This window comes from Xiphias gladius, chromosome 16 (genome assembly GCF_016859285.1).
Source record: "Xiphias gladius isolate SHS-SW01 ecotype Sanya breed wild chromosome 16, ASM1685928v1, whole genome shotgun sequence".
NCBI lineage: Eukaryota > Metazoa > Chordata > Actinopteri > Istiophoriformes > Xiphiidae > Xiphias > Xiphias gladius.
In genome coordinates, this window is record NC_053415.1 from 6,580,320 (window position 1) to 6,598,996 (window position 18,677).

At 39.1% G+C, this 18,677-nt stretch overlaps 2 protein-coding genes across 11 annotated transcripts; both read right to left on the reverse strand.

The window, feature by feature from the left end:
- Positions 1-44: 44 nt before the first annotated feature.
- faima (Fas apoptotic inhibitory molecule a) lies at positions 45-5,276 on the reverse strand. 10 transcript variants are annotated; one of them, XM_040149038.1, is made up of 5 exons: positions 5,193-5,276; positions 3,903-4,034; positions 3,523-3,751; positions 1,978-2,027; positions 45-1,680 (listed from the first exon to the last, which is right to left on the reverse strand). In XM_040149038.1, the coding sequence occupies exons 2-5, from the start codon at positions 4,014-4,016 to the stop codon at positions 1,531-1,533; spliced, it is 543 nt and encodes a 180-aa protein (XP_040004972.1). In that variant the 5' UTR covers positions 4,017-4,034; positions 5,193-5,276; the 3' UTR covers positions 45-1,530. The 10 variants fall into 10 exon arrangements, with proteins under 10 accessions (XP_040004972.1, XP_040004974.1, XP_040004968.1 ...); XM_040149040.1 differs by lacking the exon at positions 5,193-5,276 and adding an exon at positions 5,127-5,146 and having other exon boundaries at positions 3,903-4,037; XM_040149034.1 differs by lacking the exon at positions 5,193-5,276 and adding an exon at positions 5,127-5,142 and having other exon boundaries at positions 3,903-4,062.
- Positions 5,277-6,347: 1,071 nt separating this feature from the next.
- cxcr2 (chemokine (C-X-C motif) receptor 2) lies at positions 6,348-9,441 on the reverse strand. The gene is made up of 2 exons (XM_040147754.1): positions 9,208-9,441; positions 6,348-8,324 (listed from the first exon to the last, which is right to left on the reverse strand). The coding sequence occupies exons 1-2, from the start codon at positions 9,277-9,279 to the stop codon at positions 7,251-7,253; spliced, it is 1,146 nt and encodes a 381-aa protein (XP_040003688.1). The 5' UTR covers positions 9,280-9,441; the 3' UTR covers positions 6,348-7,250.
- Positions 9,442-18,677: the final 9,236 nt, after the last annotated feature.

Sequence of the window (18,677 nt, forward strand, 5' to 3'; positions counted from 1 at the left end):
AAATTAAATTACAAACATGTACCGTAACAGTAAACAAAATGGAATACAAGTATAAACATTTTTATATAGAACATATAAAAGACATAAAGTGAAGTCTCATATTCTTAAAGATACAATACCACAACTGTTAGAAATCAGTCTATTGAGAATGAAAGATCATCTTTGACCTTGGAAAGGGTTTGACCAAAAAAAAATCTTAACTCAAGGGCCATTTAGTAGCTTTTAGCTTTGAGCTGCATCTCATAGTCATCAGCAGATGAAGTTTACTCTGTTGTCATGGAGCTTGAATGAAGTTTTTCTTTGATTATGATTATCGGTCAAAAAGACAAAACTATGGAAAGTGTTTTTGCCAGTGCTCAACAAATAGTGAATGTCTCTTTTTGCAAAACGTAAACAAACATTTGCGAAACACTGTAGAAATGTTCTATCTTTAATTTATAACCATGACTTTATAAAAATGTTGAGCTTATATTCTGTCTAACCACAACATCTGGCCCTTACATAAAACAGAGACTAATGATATGACAGCACAACAGGATTCCACACATCTCTAAGGACAACAATGAGTCTCCAAACTATCTTTGGATATCAGCAAGTGAAGTATTTCAGCTGTGTGTATGATTCATTACTGGCAATTATGTGACATCCGAATGATTGTCTATGAAACTGTTACAGCCATTAAATTGTAGTCGATGCACCCTAGGATGTTTTGACACATCTACAGCAGTCAGCTACAAGCTAATTATATATTACTGTAAAATCACTTGGCTGAACCACTCAAACAAAGACCATTTAACACATCAACATAGGACTAAACAAAGATCACTCCTGAGCAGTCCACACTGGAATGATGCTAGCTACATTCAAGCAATAATCCTGTACCCTGGTATTTACTCCTCCTCCTGCACAATATTGAAAAATACAAGAAAGCGAGCATGAAGTGCAGGGAGATCAGGTTGAGTCTGGGGTTTACCAGGCAAGGTTATTTGTAAAGTGGGTGGCTGTTTTTTCTCCAAGGTGACAACTGTTACAGCACATCTGTAAAAAACACCTACTGTTCATGTGAATGACCTGAGGGCAAACTGAGCCAGGTGGAGTGAGAAAAATATGGCACGCCTGGCCTCCACTATTGATAATATTACTGATATTTTTAGTATTTCTAACAATATAAAGTACCAGTTTACAGCTCTTAAGAGGTTTTTCCATGTGAGGTTAAATTTCGAGACAGTAAATCTCCCTTTGTGACTGAAATATGGCTGCAACTTCTCTCTTAAAACTGCCCAGACAGTAGATCCTGTCTATAACTGTCACTATATTAGTTACAGCCTACAGCCTTTACCAATATGGCTAATATACCCTCCACGGCATGGCCATCAAAACATGGGAGCGCATATTTCTGTCAGTTGGTCCCTGACTCCAACAGCTTTAAATGACATTCCTCAACTGCACACCCTCCCTCAGTGTTAGATACCAAGAGTCACACATACAAACCTGACCTGCTTTCATACAAATGTAAACATACACACACAGTCACTCTGTGCATTCAGCTATCTCTGTCCCATCCACAAGCAGCGTGTGAATGATCCCGTCCCGTCTTTTCCCGCTGCTCACGGCCTTCACACAGCAGTTGTGGTCTCCGAGTGTGAAATGTGTCTCTGTGCCATCATCCACAAACTCCCCCTGCAGACGCAAGCCAGACAAAATTGTGGACAAAGAAGGCAATCGTTCAGTTCCTTGTTGTCAGCTCTGGAGCTGCTCTTTATGCAGACAACTGCAGGACCACAATGTGTTTGAGGCTTTCTACCCATAAAGGATTTAGTGTTACGTAGAAATATTTGGTTTCTGACGTTAGGAGACAGGAATTTACAATTGTTGAATTTGACTTGTCAAGTGACTTCTTAAATTGGGTGGTTTATCCCTTTACTAAATAAAAAAATCAATACATAGACCTGAAAAAGTGTCTGGTATCATACTTACTGCAGTTTCAATCTTTTGTCCATTACACCAAATATCCATAGTGTCTTTCTCTAAAAAGGAAGGAAACACACTGAATCAATGAAACATCCAACCATTAGTGCAGAAACTAATGGTATGAGATGTTACTGGCAGTTAACAGTGGCTTAACAAGTTGTAGTATATGTGTGCAGCCAGCTGTTAGTTACAGGGCTTTCCTTGACCAAAGGAAAAGGCTGATTTACAACTATATGGAATTATTTGTGAACATCAATTTAGAAGCTCAAAGTTTTTTTGACCCTTTGATTTTCATGACATAAGAACAACCAAAGCTCTTGTTGAGAATTTCCCTGGGAAGCTGTTTTTGAACTAGTCACATTTTTATTTGTGTAGATTTTTATATAAAATGTGGTTTGCAGTATTTTAGGTCATGGAAGATGTTTTAAAAAGACCATTGTATTTGAAACAGAGACCACATTTGACCAAAACTTCCTTTTTTTTTTTCTTTGTAAAGGCACAATGTTTTAACCCTAATTTATGGTGTGAAACTTGTATGTATGAATATATGTAAAGACTGACTTTTGTCTGGGTAGCGGTTTCTTTCTTTCTTTTTTTTTATCTTGGACTTTTTATTTTATGACTGGTTATGACTGTGGCTGTGTAAAACATTTGATCATTTCTTAATTTACATGTTCAAAGATTTTGTTTTGTTTGGGAAATGTTTGGGATGTGTGGTGGCTCTCCAATTATATTTACATAAGAAAAATAGAAGTAGAACCAGTTAGAACCTGGTTAGAACCAGTCACATTTTATAGCTTTTGAAACTTAAAATGCATTTTCTTCAGCTTCTGAAGGTCAAATGCGACTTTTATATGGCTGAAGGGTTTATTTGAATGTGGCAGGTCCTATTTTGACTAGTTACAGTTACCTCTTGAGGACATTTACGACAATATGTTGGCAAGTGTGTTGTTGGTGAATGTATTACTATCAACAACTGTTCTCAATGAGCAGGACTAACTGCCACAAAGCTTCGTCAGTGAAACTACTATTGCAGACCACAACCTCATATTTCTGCCCGTTCAGTGAATGATTCACATCCTTTTACTGCTCTGATTTATAGATCACTACTTCACACTAATGTACAGTATGTGTTGTACATGCTTCAGTTGGTTGCCACCTGATTAACTGTAAGCAGTGTGATTATAAGAAGGATTAACTTGCCCAGATAACAGAAGCAGCTGAAGATGGCGTGTGGTTTAAAGAAGTTAAAGAGCTTAGCCTCGGCTCCAACATAATATTAGTGGGCAGTTCTGAAGGGGCAGAAATCACACTGTGCTAAATAACAATCCAATATCTATCCTGATTGATTACTTGAATGAACAAATAAAACCAGACACTAGTGACATTTTAAGGTGGATTTACTTTTACAGTACTTGGCTGATGCTCTTGCAGTGCTGCTCAGTAGAGCTGAATATTGAACATATGGCTAGGCCATATGAAACAAGGACATTATAATAATCAGATGATCTGGACAGTGGGTGAATAATATATACACACAGAGGAACTCACCCAGGACCACCCTGCAGTCAGTGCCATCCAAGTTGAGCACCCAGGTGCTGGAGACCTTTGATCTGTTCTCCATGTACTTCTTCAAGCTCTTCCCGTTGATCTCCAACGTGTACTCATAGGCAAAACCACTGACTGCATCAATGTTGATGGTTGCCTTAGTGTCTGACTTGCCCACACTGAACGTCTCCTTCCCCACGAGCTTGAACATCCAGTCCCGTCTCAGTATCTCCTGGAGCATGGTGTGAAAACAGAAATTAACAGCCGCTAATAAAGCTGACCCCGTAATGAGAAACCGTGAATCATAAAGGGGGTCGGGTTGTATGATAAAAATACGTGTTGTCTCTCTCCTGGCTACAATTACTTAAAATCACGATCCATACCTTCCCATCAACGTAGATGACCCTCTTTCCAGTGGTCGTGCCATGTTCAAACTCTATCCTGTGGACTCCATCGCTCAGTGCCACCTCCCACACACCAGCAAGGTCACTGGACATGCCTAACCTCCAAAGAATCTGCTGGACACGAACAGTAAAAAAAAAACTAGACCACTAAATGTCGAGGTGAATGCATGGCTAAAGCCTGCTGTTAGCTAACAGACTGGGATAACGTCACTTGGCTTACACTAAAGAAGCGAAACTTAATAATACTTGTCTGTGTCGGTTTAATCTCCACGTTTGGACACTGCTTCCCAAGAACAGCAATTAGAGAGCATAATGTTCAAACTAACAATTAGTTAACTTGTGACAGAAACATGGCTAAACATAACATGGTAAGTTATCGCTGTTTCTTGCATTACGACTTCCGGTGTCAGGGATTCACTTCAAAGTCCATGCAGGGAATGTTTGAACTAAGTGCTTTTTGTGTTTAAAGCAATCTTTTCAGTGTTCCTTAATGAGTGAAAACATTCATCTCAGCAAACCATATATGTAACTTAAGTGACACATATTCAGCAGAGTATATGAGGGTTTTACAGAGCAGCAAGGGATGATGTGTATGGAGATCCCACTACATGAGTAGTTTCAATTTCAACTGTTTTCAGGCACGGGCCTATTTGCTTTACAGCAACAAAACTGGGATTTTACTTTGAAAAGAAAACGGAAGCATTACTTCAACAGTGACGCGTTACACTGTGCACCTTTTCAGTAGCTTTTGCCGCTAACGTTACCTTCTCTGCTAAAGGGATAATCTTAAACGTTAGCTCAGGAATATCATCCATCTTTACAAACCGGGATTACCTTAACGCTCCGGAAGTAAGCGCTCTAGCTCCGTGGTTGATAAATGAAAAGCAGGCCACTTGAGCGCAGTTTATTCACAAGGCAGTTAGTTACAGCGAAGTCGACAGACGAGCTGTGACTCTGCCGTCGCCATGGTAACAGGGCATCCGCCTACGTAGAGGCTCGAGCACTGCCACTCCGGGTACCGGCGCTTGTAAAAAACGTGATGTCGGAGTTCCACGGGAGCGTTGTGTGCTTGTAGCAAGAAGAAGAAAGCACGCATCGAAACAAAGCCGAGAGCAGGCCTGGATATACCCACTAGCAGGCTCTAGGGCGTATGCTATTTGCCTCCAACTCATTTTACCCAGAGTAAACGAACATTTTACTTACTACTCAGGGGCTCTTTTAATTTCGAGCTTCACTACAGGTGTAACAAATAACATTCACTACTTAGACCTGTGCTCTTCCTCGTGTCAAGATGACAGGTCAAAATGTCTTCTGTCAAAAAGCCCTCCCGGAATACTTCCTCCGACATTTCTCGGTTTTTCTGTCTGAAAACACACCAAAGGTCAAGGTTTGCAGAGCTGTGCAGCCTGTTGTTCCACGCTAAACAGTCCGTAACATTCCGTTTTGAGAGATCATAGAAAGGGGGAGATTAAGAGGCAGTGTAATGTTGATATTTTAGGTGATATTGTAATCATTGTAATAGTGTATTGTGATAATAATAAAAATAGAACAAATCTTGAGAGAGTGCTACATAAAAAAAATCACAAATAAAATATTTTCTTTAAAAAGTGAATTGTTGAATAAGAGAACAATGGGCAAAATATGTTCACTAAATATTGTACTTCTATTTTTTTCATTAGGTATTCAGCAGAATTATGGGACTTTTTTTGTAAAGCGGACAAAACCTAAAGTCGGTCAAATTAAACAACGTGAGAAAACATTTCATAATGTTTTTGTTTCAGATAGCAATTCATTGTGGAGGTTTTTTCGATCAGCAACCTGTTTCTGTTAAGTCTTGACCCATATTTAATGAAAAATCAATTAGATTGTCATCATTTTGGATTTTGAGGGAGTGTTAAAAATGAAAAAGCATTGTCTTTTACCTACAACTCTTTGCCTTTTGCTTTTTCCTTTGTCCAATTAGACCATCCTAATGCACTGATAGTGGGATTGATTTATTAAATGAAGAAATTAAGTGTCATACTGAGGAAAGGACAAATATGGGAGACCACACATTTTTTAAGTTTAAGGATTTATTTTAAGCAAATCACAGGATAAGCTACATCAAACCAATTAGAACTCATTCAAGATAAGATATCTGGCTTTTGCACAAATGGGTTTTTCATAAACAACTGTGAGAAATGATAACAGAATAAAAAATCATATGATCAGAGTAAATAAAAACATCACATCTCTTACATGTAATTTTGTTTTGCAATCATTGCTTGCGCACAATTTCCCATTATGACACATTCCCCTTTCTTCTCCTTTACATACACAGAGCCACCCAAGCAGGTATGGACATGCACACCCATTCAGATAAACAGACAGATAAAGTATCTTATTTGTAATAGCCTGACGTCAACTGCAAGTTGCTGCACAATGAAAAAATAAGGGATTTTCAGATTACAGCATTTATTACAAAGAATACTGTTATGTTTCCTGCACCAGCAGTTTGAATAGACCAACAGTCATCACAGAGGTATACTGTCCCTTGCTTTTGAAAAGAGAAAGGTCATTTCATCACCTCTTCCTCTCTGAACGATTAACATGTCCGATTGCAAGGAAAACATTTTTTGTTTTTGCCATTTTGACTTCCTCATGTCAAAAACCAAGTTCACGGTGATAGAATTAAAAGCCTGCACGATAAGATGATGGCTCTTCAGTCATGCCCACAATTTCTCACAAAGAACAGAAAGAAAATACATTGTTAAAGGACCTAAAGGGCTATCTTTTCATGGAAAAACCACACATGCTTTATAAAATGTACATAAACAACAATGAAATATCAATAATTGCACCAGTTCCCAAAGTAGAAAAAGTATGGCATACCATCGGTCTAATCAATGGCTGTGCAGCTCTCTCGTTCACTACTGAGGTGGTGTGCCATGCTTTTCCCTCCATTGACAGCTGACAGCTTTCCTCTGTCTGGAGTGCAAACTTGTTGGACTCCACAATTACATTTCAATCAAGGTGAAATCCCATTGAATCAAACAACGCTGAGGCAAGGATATTTTTTAACATGTACAAAAGCTGGGATGGATGAGTACATATAGAACTCGATTCAGATTTTGAATAATATTCAAGCTAACACCTAAATATACAGCAGTGTTCCTGAATTTTCTCTTTCTTTACATTTCTTATTTTACATGTATTAGATTATCAAATTTGACCAAATGGTTGTCGGGTCTGCAATAGTCTTCTACAATTTCCTCATTTGGCCACTTGCAGGGGCAAATAAAAATAACCACCACCCAAGCCTCTAAATAATAATCCATCGGGAGTTTTTTACATCGTAACAGAGGTGTTTCTAGATCTGATGCTCCCTCCACTGGTGACGGAGCTTTTCCTGTAAGCCATATGGAGCCTGTTACTGATGAGGCCGTGTTTGTAAAGAGCTAAGAACAGGTGGTTGCGGAACTTCTCCCCGATGAAGGCGTACAGAACTGGATTCACTGCACAGTGCATGAAGGCCAACACTTGGGTGACATTCAGCAACATTTCCACTTTGTAGCGGGTTTCACATGTCTCCAATTCAAGCAATCCGCTGTGTGTGAGTGTGTCGATCAGTACAGTAATGTTATAAGGCAGCCAGCACAGAATAAAGGCTAAGACCACTGCCAGGATGATACGCATGGCCTTATGCTTTTGTTGATTTCGTGTGTGAAACAGCGTCACCACAGTCCAGCCGTAGCAGACAGCCATCACCACCAGTGGCAGGAAAAAGCCCATCGTATGGCGCAGAAAACGAATGCTAACACGCCAGCGGTCGCTGCTTTCACCAGTTAGGTTTTCATAGCAAAGGGTTCGACCCAGATCTTCAGCATGCATGCTCTCCCTCTGAATTGCCACAGGTAAGGACAGTACTCCAGCCAAAAGCCACACCACGCAGCACACCACTTTCACCAGCAGGTGGTGGCAGGACAGGACACGCGTGGCTCTCACAATGGCAAAGTAACGGTCCACGCTGATGCATGCAAGCAGGAACACACTACTGTATAATGATGCTTCCTGAAAGCCTGACAGGAGTTTGCACAGGAAGTTGCCGAAGATCCAACCAGAATGAATATCGACGGCCCAGAATGGAAGCGTAAGACAGAAGAGGAGGTCTGCTATTGCCAGGTGCATCAAGTAGATATCTGTGCTGGCTCTGCCTTTCTTCATATAGCAGACCGCATAGACTACTACGCTGTTGCCTACCATGCTGAAGATAGACACAATGATGTAGGTGATCATCAGGCCCAGGCTACTAAATCCAGGCACATTTACGCTACAAGGAGCAGATGTTTCGTCCTCATCCATAGTAGAATTGTTAAGGAGATCGAAGTTATAATTATCCGAGTAAAATACATCTGTGGTCAGCTGCCAAATAAAAAAAAATACATATATCATTACAATCTGTACAAATTGCAGTAGAAGTAGCAGTAATAGTTCAGTGTTGCCATAGTGGCATGGTAGAGAATAGCTTTCAATGAGATCAGAAACATACTTTTGGGAAATCTGCTTATTTGCCTCCTTGCTTAGAGCTGAATGAGAAGATTGATACCGCTGTCATATCTTTTTAGTAAATATGATGCAGATATCTTGCAGCTTTTTTGCTAACATAAAAATGATAATAATAATAATAATTTTTCCCTCATCAATCTACACTCAACATCCCTTAATGACAAAGCAAAAACAGAATTTTAGAAATTTTTGCTAATTTTATTAAAAAGGAAAAACTGAAATATCACATTTGCATTAGTTTTCAGACCCTTTGCTGTGACACTAGAAATGTAGCTCAGGTGCCTCCCATTTCTCTCGATCATCTTTGAGATGTTTCTACACCTTGATTGGAGGCAACCTGTCGTCAATTCAGTTGACTGGACATGATTTGGAAAGGCACACACCTTTCTATATAAGGTCTCACAGCCGACAAACGGAGGAGTCGGAGGAGAAGGGCCTTGGTAAGAGGTGACCAAGAACCTGATGGTCACGCTGAATATTGCTTTCGAAACAATTCAAGAATTGTATTCTCATCGTAAACAACAGAATCACATATTACTGTATCATAATGGAATATATTTACCATACATTAACACTGAAAGACAATAACATTGAACTATTTTTTAGCCTTACATATCCGGGTGCGTAGGTGGTTTTCATCTTTTCATCTTTACAACAAATGTGAATAAAAAATTTGAATGTCGATCCAATACCCTACCTGCAAATTGAAAATGACAAATTCAGGAATTCCATTGTTTACCTGTAATTCTCCATCTTGACTGGTTAAAAGCAGATACTTCAAAAAACTAACGATGAAAAGTTGCAGCTTCATCTTCTTCCTATTCTCATGTGCACAGGTTTATCAAGGATGACACTATTTTGGCAGTGTTCTCTACACTTAGAGACGTGTAGAAGTCCTTGTCTAATGTGCGCACAATGGAAGTGCTAATGCTATATTAGCAAACTATCTCCTCAGGGGAAGTCAGAAAACCACAGATGCTATATTATGTGTCTTGAGCAATCTGCATGAATAAGACGGTTGTGACAACATGTAGTGAAATTTTTAAACCTGCTTTGATCTGAAAAGATAATGGATGTGATAGGATGCTGCTAAACTGTACCTGCAGAGCTACGTTGATAATGTAACAATAAATAACTTGTCATGATTTAATAGGGATTACAATTGTTCACTCTTCTAATATTCTATGCTAGTGTTAGATGCCCAGCTATGAAATAAAGCAATTTACCAAATAAAAGAACTATGTTGTTACCATAATACAGTACCACAACACAGCTTTTTGTGTACTGTGCGCCAAAATCGAAACTTTGTAGAAAGCAGATTGGAAAGAGTCAAACCCTAATCATTATCCATGTCTCTTTTTTTTTTTTTTGACGTGTTTTTGCTTGTTTTTCACACAATATAGTGAATATGATTAACACCCCTAAAACTGAAGACCCATCTCAACACCATCCAGAACTTTAATAAGGGGGCTCCACAAGGGTCAATCCCACTGTTTACTGTACATTAACAAATCGAACAACGAAGACATTGGTTCTGAATCCCTCATAATGTTACTTTCATAGACATGGCTTCTAAATATTTCATTTGTTTTTGAATACAATCATGGCAACAAGTCTGGCAGTGTTATTGTACTTAGCTCATCTAAATGCTGATGGTCTTACATTTCAGACCCCCTGGTTTAAAATGAAAAATAACCTGCCCCCAAAACTCAAACAGGGTCAAACTGTTGCTCCAGCACAGCTTAATTCAAATTAAATGTGGCTTTAAATGGTTTTTGTATTTCAATGCAGTTTCCTCTGTCTCTATCCTAGATCTGTACAGCAACTGCGTATGTGTTTGTAAAATCAAATAATCCTCCACAAGATCCGAACAGCTACAGGTGAATTCGAGATGATTATTATTTATTTTTTTTTCTTTACAGTGCTATTTTTGGCCATTTGTCCATTGGGGGGCAGCAGCAGTCTTGATCTCTGTGTTCAGTGCAGCCCTTTTGTGAGACATCCTCGAACACGAATAAGAAAAACAATACTTTAAAATGTTTTGATAATTAAGTGGGTAGGACATTTCAAAGGAACATTTAAACTGGCAAGCCATCAATTTTACTTATGAAGTTCAGTTAACTTATCTTGAGGGGCGCTACTCAGCCTGAGAAAACAGTCTTATGTCCGTTAAAGGGAGCTTTCTAAAATGTGAGAAAATAACCCTGATGATCTCATAATGGTTATCTTGGTCTGGGCTCGAGACTTAACTTTTTTTTTTCACAGAAAGTCTACGTAGCAAACTGGGGGTGTGGGGTTTAAAAGAAATGGGCATTTAGGACGCAGGGGTCTAAGGTAGTCACTTTTGAGTTTAATTATGGGACAGTTAGGGTCCAGCGTTATTGGAGTTAGAGCCACCCACACTAGAGACTAAAAGGCAGAACATAATTTATCTCTGTCTCTGCTGCTCTGTTTTGGTTTTTTTTGTTGTTTTTTTTAAATGGTAGTGCAACACTTGTTTTCCTCGAGTCTGTAGGACTGACACAAACAGAGCAGGAATGCAGAACCTCCCACCCCAGATGTTAAACTGTTTAGCTGGCATCCCACCACAAGGCTCACTCACTGGTGAATCCTGGTGACCCTAAGCCACCCTTCTACCTGCTCTCAGTACCTACCGAAAGGAAATGTTTCCCAGTATAACTCTGCCATGTCCATTTAAAGACGGTTGTCTTTTTCCATCTGTCCGACCACAGGCCGCTCTAATCAGCACATTCTAGCCTGAAAAAGGGGCAGAGGGCAAATGTCTTTCCTTGTCCCTCAGCCACTCTATGTGCACTAATTAACCAAGGAAAGGAGGAAAGCAAGTCACATACTAAGTCCTTGATGACAAAATGGTTAAACTTGTGAAACACTTTCTTAAGCAATAAACTTCAGGGTCTGATTATTCATTTATTTTTATTTTTTTTATCCTCTGAGGATACATACTTCAGCTTTATAAAAATGAATTCTTTCTGCAAGACCTTGACACAGGAATGGGCTAAGCTAAGTAGAAAACAAGGCCTCTTTTAGTTCCATCCAACACTCCATTCATATTTCCTGGAATTCCTCGTCACAATAACTTTATTGATATATATATATATGTATATATACACACATATATATATATATATATATGTATATATACACACACACGCAGTTGAGAGCAAACAAGCCACGCATTATTGTGACTGGCCATGTTATATCATGTTATATTCCACTGACTGACTGGTGACTGTCTGGCGGTGTGCCGATGCAGCAGAGCAATGGCTTCATCTGTCTGTGAGCCACATCACAAGATGATTCTCAAGTGAGGCCCAGATGCTTGAACTTCCCACAAAGAAAACTCCATCACTCAGAAATTGATGCAACATATAGAGATCTGCAAGTGTGTTTAAAATGAATTCGGTTCTCAGTTTATCAGTCTCAGTAAACAGCAGCACAATAAATCCTAAAGTATGGCCCATAAACACAGAATTTAATGTGAAACATTTACCATCGCTATCTAGGCGAATTGAATACTGTTGAAGCACTGTTAGAATTTCTTTTGAATCTTCATCAATGTCAGCGTAAATTTAAATATGATTTTCTCACTTCTCAAAAGAAGTATGTTTCACTTCACACCTGCGTGTTCCAATCACCCATTTTTCCACGCACAAGTTTTAGGCACTTGAGCTTCTGAATACCTTGTAAGCAGCCAAAGCTGGAAACAGCGATGTTGGATCAAAGCTGCAATTTCAAAGTAGCAGGTGTGACCAAATTATGTTGGGTTCCAAAGTGGAAAGGAAAAAGGGCCACAAAAGCAGGTGCTGTTTAAACATCTGTGATAGGGCCTGATAACATAATACTTTTCTAACAAAATACTCTGTCCTCTAGCATCCATATGCTTCCACCTATTTTAATAACACACATTTAAATAAACAGTTACATTACAAACAAGAACCCACCGTACAAACCAGCCTGTTTGCCTTGTGGACCGTCAGTCTGAAAATCTACCCAGCCTTCCCTGTTTGCTTTAGTTTTTGTCTGCTTGATGGCTGGAGATTAGGGTTGTGGACACACCACTGATAGGTCCTGTCTGTTTCACTAGGGGTTAAGTTGGATGAGAAAACAGTAGCCAGTATACACTGCTGCTTGTCGGTAAAGACGGTGACACGCCCCTTTAGCCTCAGCTGGGTGCCATCTCAGATGCAGGTCATTAGCTGTATTTAAGGAATTTAGAATTGAATCAGGGACAAAACTTTCTCAAAATAGCCATCTCTTATTCTTAGTTCCTTCATTTATTTTTATCATGAAGTATTGCTAAATAGTAGTCTTTGAAAGTCCTTTTTATAGTTCATAAACCATTCTTCTCAGTGCTTCTTGAGGGCATTTACAAGGACCAGTCCTTTTTTCAAAATTAGATCTATAAATACTCTGACTCAGCACTTTCATTTATGCCCCTGCTGTGCAAAACGTCACAACCCTCTCTCTCTTCTTTTTATTGAACAGGAACCAGAGAGAAATGGCAACAGGCTGTCTTTACCAGATGCTCGGCCTTGCCAGAGTGCAGTGCAAATATTGTATGGCTGTTGTATGTCTTGTTTTTCTCTGTCACAGTCTGTACTTTTACTAATATAATCAGTTTACATAACCTGGTTCGTGGTGGAGGAAAGGTTAACCCAATGACGTTAGTCATACATTCTTAGGAAGTACTTGTGCTTCTAACTTAAAATAGAATTAAGGAAGTTAGTTCAGTTCCGAAGGCTGATTTGAAAATCATGTTGCACATATTTTCACATTTCTTGTAAATGGACAATACAATGGTCCGCTATCTGGGCTTATCTGTTAACGCAGAAGCACAAAAAGGTCTACCCTTCCCTGTTGGAATAGTCTTGCTGGCACACATTACAATAAAGCAGAATCAAATTTAATGACCACATACAAGGGATTCGTCTCACTATGGAGGACTGGAGGAATGGAAGACACATTCACAGTGAGACAGCATCTGTCTCACTGTGAATTTTAGAACTCCATGTGCAGATTCTGTTTGGGATGCTCCATTGTCCTGTGCCCTCTCAGTTCAATGTTCTTTTATCCTGCCTCAGGAATATCTCACTTTCTAATCACTTCTATTTTTCTGTTTCACCAATTATCGATGGATATATCTTCACTTGACTTTGCAGACAGTGTAGAACAGGATGTGCACAAGTTTACATTTTGCATTCTTTTCTTAACTCTGCAGTGTCTGTTTACTCATATTTCTTCCTCTATGGGCTCTATAGTCATACTATACTCATGTCACTCAGTTTTGGGAGAATAAAAGGAAAAATTGTATGGACTGAGAATCAGTTTTTATATGTATGATGAAATAAGACGGTTTTATTTTAAATTCCAAACTCATTTTTCATTCAGTGGAAGGCATGTCTACTTCACACAAGGAGCCAGAGGCTTTGGGTTGGATTTCTGGGTTGATATTACACTCCGCATGATTTACAAAAACCTGAACCACAGCACATGTGTTCCAAAACTAAGTCCTAATCAAGGTCAACCGCTGCATTTAGGATATTTTCAAGCTTCCCAATCAAGTTTAAAATAGCATGCCTTTTTTCTCACAGAGCAGAAAGGAGCCATAGAAATTTTTTGCCAACCCTCACACTGTTGGTGTGTTTTTTGCCTGAAACAGAAGGAAGTCTGTACGTTTAAGTGGCTAAGAAAAGGCTCAAGGTATCTGGGTTTCTCTACCAAAGTGACCCTTTGACTGCCATTCTCACTAAAAGTGTCCGCAGAGCAAGGTGTGGTGATGACCCTAGGTGAAAACTCAGATTGGACAATAAAGCTGTGCTGTAAAAGATTTATTTTCATGACACACATGTAAACCTGGTTATGTTTGCAAACAGATTGTGTGTAATTAATTGAATCAAAATATTTGTTAACTGACTTATGAACTGATTGTTGGTATATTTAGTAACACATAAAGCTGCATTCATTAATTGTTTGAGCACTTGGGGGCAGCAGAACAAGCTGTAGACACAACACTGATATATCAACTTATGAAGTTGGTAGGGCGAATGTGTTGGCAACATAACAATAGCATTCATCTGAGAGTCTTGTTTCTGGCCACCTGAGGAGAACTACACTACAGACAATCCCTTTCATATTACACTCGGCCATTGTAAAGTTATTTAATCCATTGGCAATGTAAAAATACTTATTAGTGCAACTTTAACACACCATTAAAGTTGTAAGTGTTATGTAAAGTCTGGGATACAACTCACTTGAATGGAAACAAGCCACATTACGGTAGCTACTGTCATTACTCTAACTCACCAAGGAATGTCAGAATGACATTTACAAGTTCTAGTGCAGCAATAAATATTTCAAAATGAGTCTATGTCCCGAATGGACAAGTGTCCATCTCCTCTTGCTGGAGCATGCTGGAGATTGGGGTGGAGCTGTTTAGATTTTATCCATGATGAGCCACGTTCACCGTCTTTTGGCACAAGTCTGATAAGTAAGTTAGTTTTGTGTGTACTGTGGAATGTGTTGTGAACAATGGTAAAATGGGTTTCCTTCTTGGTTTTGCAGTCATCTAAAAAGGTACACCTGAAGTGTCCAGTATCTGAAAAACAGCCATACTTCACACTTGTCTCTGGCCAAAAAAAATCAAAACACGTAGGTTAGATTTTGTGTGAAAGCGGGAGTGGCAGTGTTTGAAAAAGGTTTTGGCCTATAACCTATACAGGATGAAAAGGTTCAATTAGAAAATGTGTAATTCGCCCTAAGGATCACAATCAAGGCATTGCAAAGCCCAAGATGATCATGCTAGGTGGGGCTGTATGTGGAAGCCAGTGAACTGATTGCACAAGCCACATCAATCTGACAGGTCACAAGAAACGCTTGTATTCTCGATGAGCTGAATATATTCTGTATGCCTGTGGAAAAGTGTGTTCAATGATCGTGATATTGACAGAGCACCAAATTCAGCAGAGTGGTTGTCTGTTTTGTTTCCCAGAGAATAAATTGTTGACGTAATAGATCTTAGTAGATCCCATACGGCAAGAGTCCAACATGCCAGAGGACACAGACAAAGAAAAGGCCCATCTGACAAAGACCAAGATTCATTCAGTGACCTGGAAACTTTACTTTTCTGAATCAAGTGGAACCGGTTCAACCCCCCCCCCCCCACTTCATAAAACCAAACATTGACATGTTATACACAAGAATGAGCATCAAATTATAAACCGGGCATTATAAATGTGCTGGACTTACAGTGGCTTATTGACTATTTACACAGTGCCTGGATAAATAGTGACAACAGCACAGAACGACAGACAGGAGAATCAACACATCAACTATGGTATTGTAGTATTCGCCCTTCAATATTATGAGCTCCGTGTGAATGCATGCAGTGAATAAATGTCCTTCTTGTGTCCTCTGTGTCAGAAACTGATGACTCAACAACAGCATTTTCTTCACAATGCTCATGTGGTTGATGACACTTGCATAGAATACCTCTTAAACAGGAGGTTGTGGATTAGACATGTATCTTTGGTTTATTGTCACCTCTTCATTGTTAGAGTCATGAAAGAAGAGTTGTTGCATAAAGCACAAATATTTTTGTCCATCTATATAAGTTTTACTTGGGAACAACCCTGCAAAACAAGAGAGAGCCAACCCCACCTTTCGCTTTCTGACGCACACATACTCTCAGAGAAACTCAAGACGCTTAAGCATGTACACATACAGGCTCCTCACTGCAAAAACAAAAAAAACAGTTGGCTTTGTAACAGCCTCAGGCTTTTCTTATGTAATATGTACTCCTCTCTGTACCAATATATAGGCTGCAAAGGCAGCAAAGATCATCCTTGATCACCTTACAAAGTATTTGGGGATGTCATCACTGCATTACACTATTGAGAAATATTTTTATTTTCAGTCTTTATTACTGTCTACACCAGCAATAACAGATTTTTTTTTTTGGCAACTTAAGGGCAGCGGAAACAATTTGTGAACACAACATTGGCATCTCATTACAACACAGACACATCATAACCTTAAAGTAGCAGATATCAATTGTTAGCAATTGTTAGCAAACAGTTGCTTCTGTACACATCCAGCAGTTGGATGGAACAACAGTATCAATCATTTGGAGTCATGTTTGTGTGTACCCTGGTGACTGTAAGTACAATGTTCACTCTCTTTTAATTCCATTTTTGGGCCCTACCCACTCCTGAGAGAAATATCTGGCTCTTCAGCTGCTAAAGGCTCCACTATGTTCAACAGCTGGTTGCTCACTGATTCAGGTTCCTGCTGTTTCCAAAAACAACGCTATGATAGTGGTTAGAGTGAATTGAAAGAGTAAAGTTGTGGTCCAGACGGCTCAACAATGAGCTGAAATCCGCTGTAAACCTCCATAATGCCAAGGGAAGCTAGAGAGTTGAGTGATAATTCACCACTATGAACGATCCCTTTCACAGTTTCATTTCATATGTTGTTATTATAAAAATTTCAATTATAGCTGCTTAAATTTGTGCAACACTCAAAATTTTAAAATACTTAATAGATATTGAAGGACATACTGCTCTGTAACATACAACGTCTTGGTATGTAAAACTATCCTTCATATTAGTGAAACCATCAGGTCTTAAAACAAGGCAATGTGTACACACTTGTTTGGGCAGCTAAGATATAAGTGTCCACCAATGGGTTTCTGAGCAACATCATTGTTAGGGGGTCGAAAACAAACCAGAATGACTGAGAGGTTGTCCAGAGATAAATGTGAAACTTGAAAAACATGAAAACTTGTTTTCTTTTGCTCTAAACTGCCTGAATCACCAAAGTAATTAGTGAAAAAATGTTCAATATCCCAAGAACAAAACTTCCATTATAGCTCAGACTGCATAATTGGCTGTGAGCACTTAGCATTTGATTGAGTAATGCAAACATTTGTCGTGAAGGTCCCTCCACATCTTGTGTTTCCCTGGTGAAAGACCCTCTGCTCTCCATGCTAACTAAAAGTGTGTCATTCGATAGTGACGGCAAATTTGTCAATCTGTCTCTGTCCCTTGTAGATTTTCATACATGCCAACATTACTAATATACTGACAATGAGTTCTTGTGTTCTTAATTAATTCTTAAGAACATAAAAACAGTGGATAGTCATTGTGGATCTTTCATGGCTCATTGGGTCCCACACTTTAAAACCCTACAGCTGTTCTGTTGCTTCACCATGTCTACGCCATAAATTCTTATGGAAGAGACACAGCTGTTATTATAAATCTATTATGTTTATGTGAGCAACCATTCCTCCTTTTTTCTCAGACACAAATGAAATCCACCACATGAATAGATGGAAGGCTGACTTGTTCAAGTAGTTTGGACCAACTTTGTTAGTCAGCTGGTGAGAGAAGGTTTGCTCATGATGCTTAGGCAGCCTATACTGCTGTGGAACTGGCTCAGCAGCATGGTTGTCTTTCACGTTTTAATCCATGTGCCAAGCAGACTCTCTCTTGGCTTGTGACCACAAGTGACATAAGAGGGGAACATATATAGGAGGTATAGAGAATGTAATGGGAAGACAGCATGAGCCTGACAGGTCTGGTCTAAGTTTTAGAATATGTATAAAATTCATTTAACAAACTTTCAGATGCTCACTACAGTCTTTTCTTGCTCTCACTCTGTGAATGTTTTCAAGCCAGTTTGCCAGTGAAATGAGATTTACCTCTAGTCAGACTTAAATTATTCTTTCAAACAGAAATAAAACCTGAAAGTAAAAAAGAAACAGGCTGAAAAAGCTCTGGAGATGCCTACTGACACATGTAGATACCTATTTAAATCTGATGACTTCACTATGATGTTTATCCTAATCTTTGGTGTTCTTAGTTTCAGATGTTTCATTGCTGATTTTTGACAGTTTAGTGACCAAAAGTCTTTTGGACAGTTTCCTGTCATGTCCACTTGTTTGCTGCCATATAGTCCGTATTGATTTGAATCTTGTGACAGTTGCATTAAAGGGCCAAACCTAGGTCAGTTAATGCACTAAAAATGTCATCAAAATGCAAAACATTTTTACTCGTTAGGATGCCCATAGATTCTGTAAAGTGTTAATGTCACTGCCCTGCGCCCATGGGATGTCTTGAAGTTCATTACACAAGCTGACAGGATGCAGTTCTGCATTTGGAACAGTCAACGGGAGGCAAGATCAAAGACTTT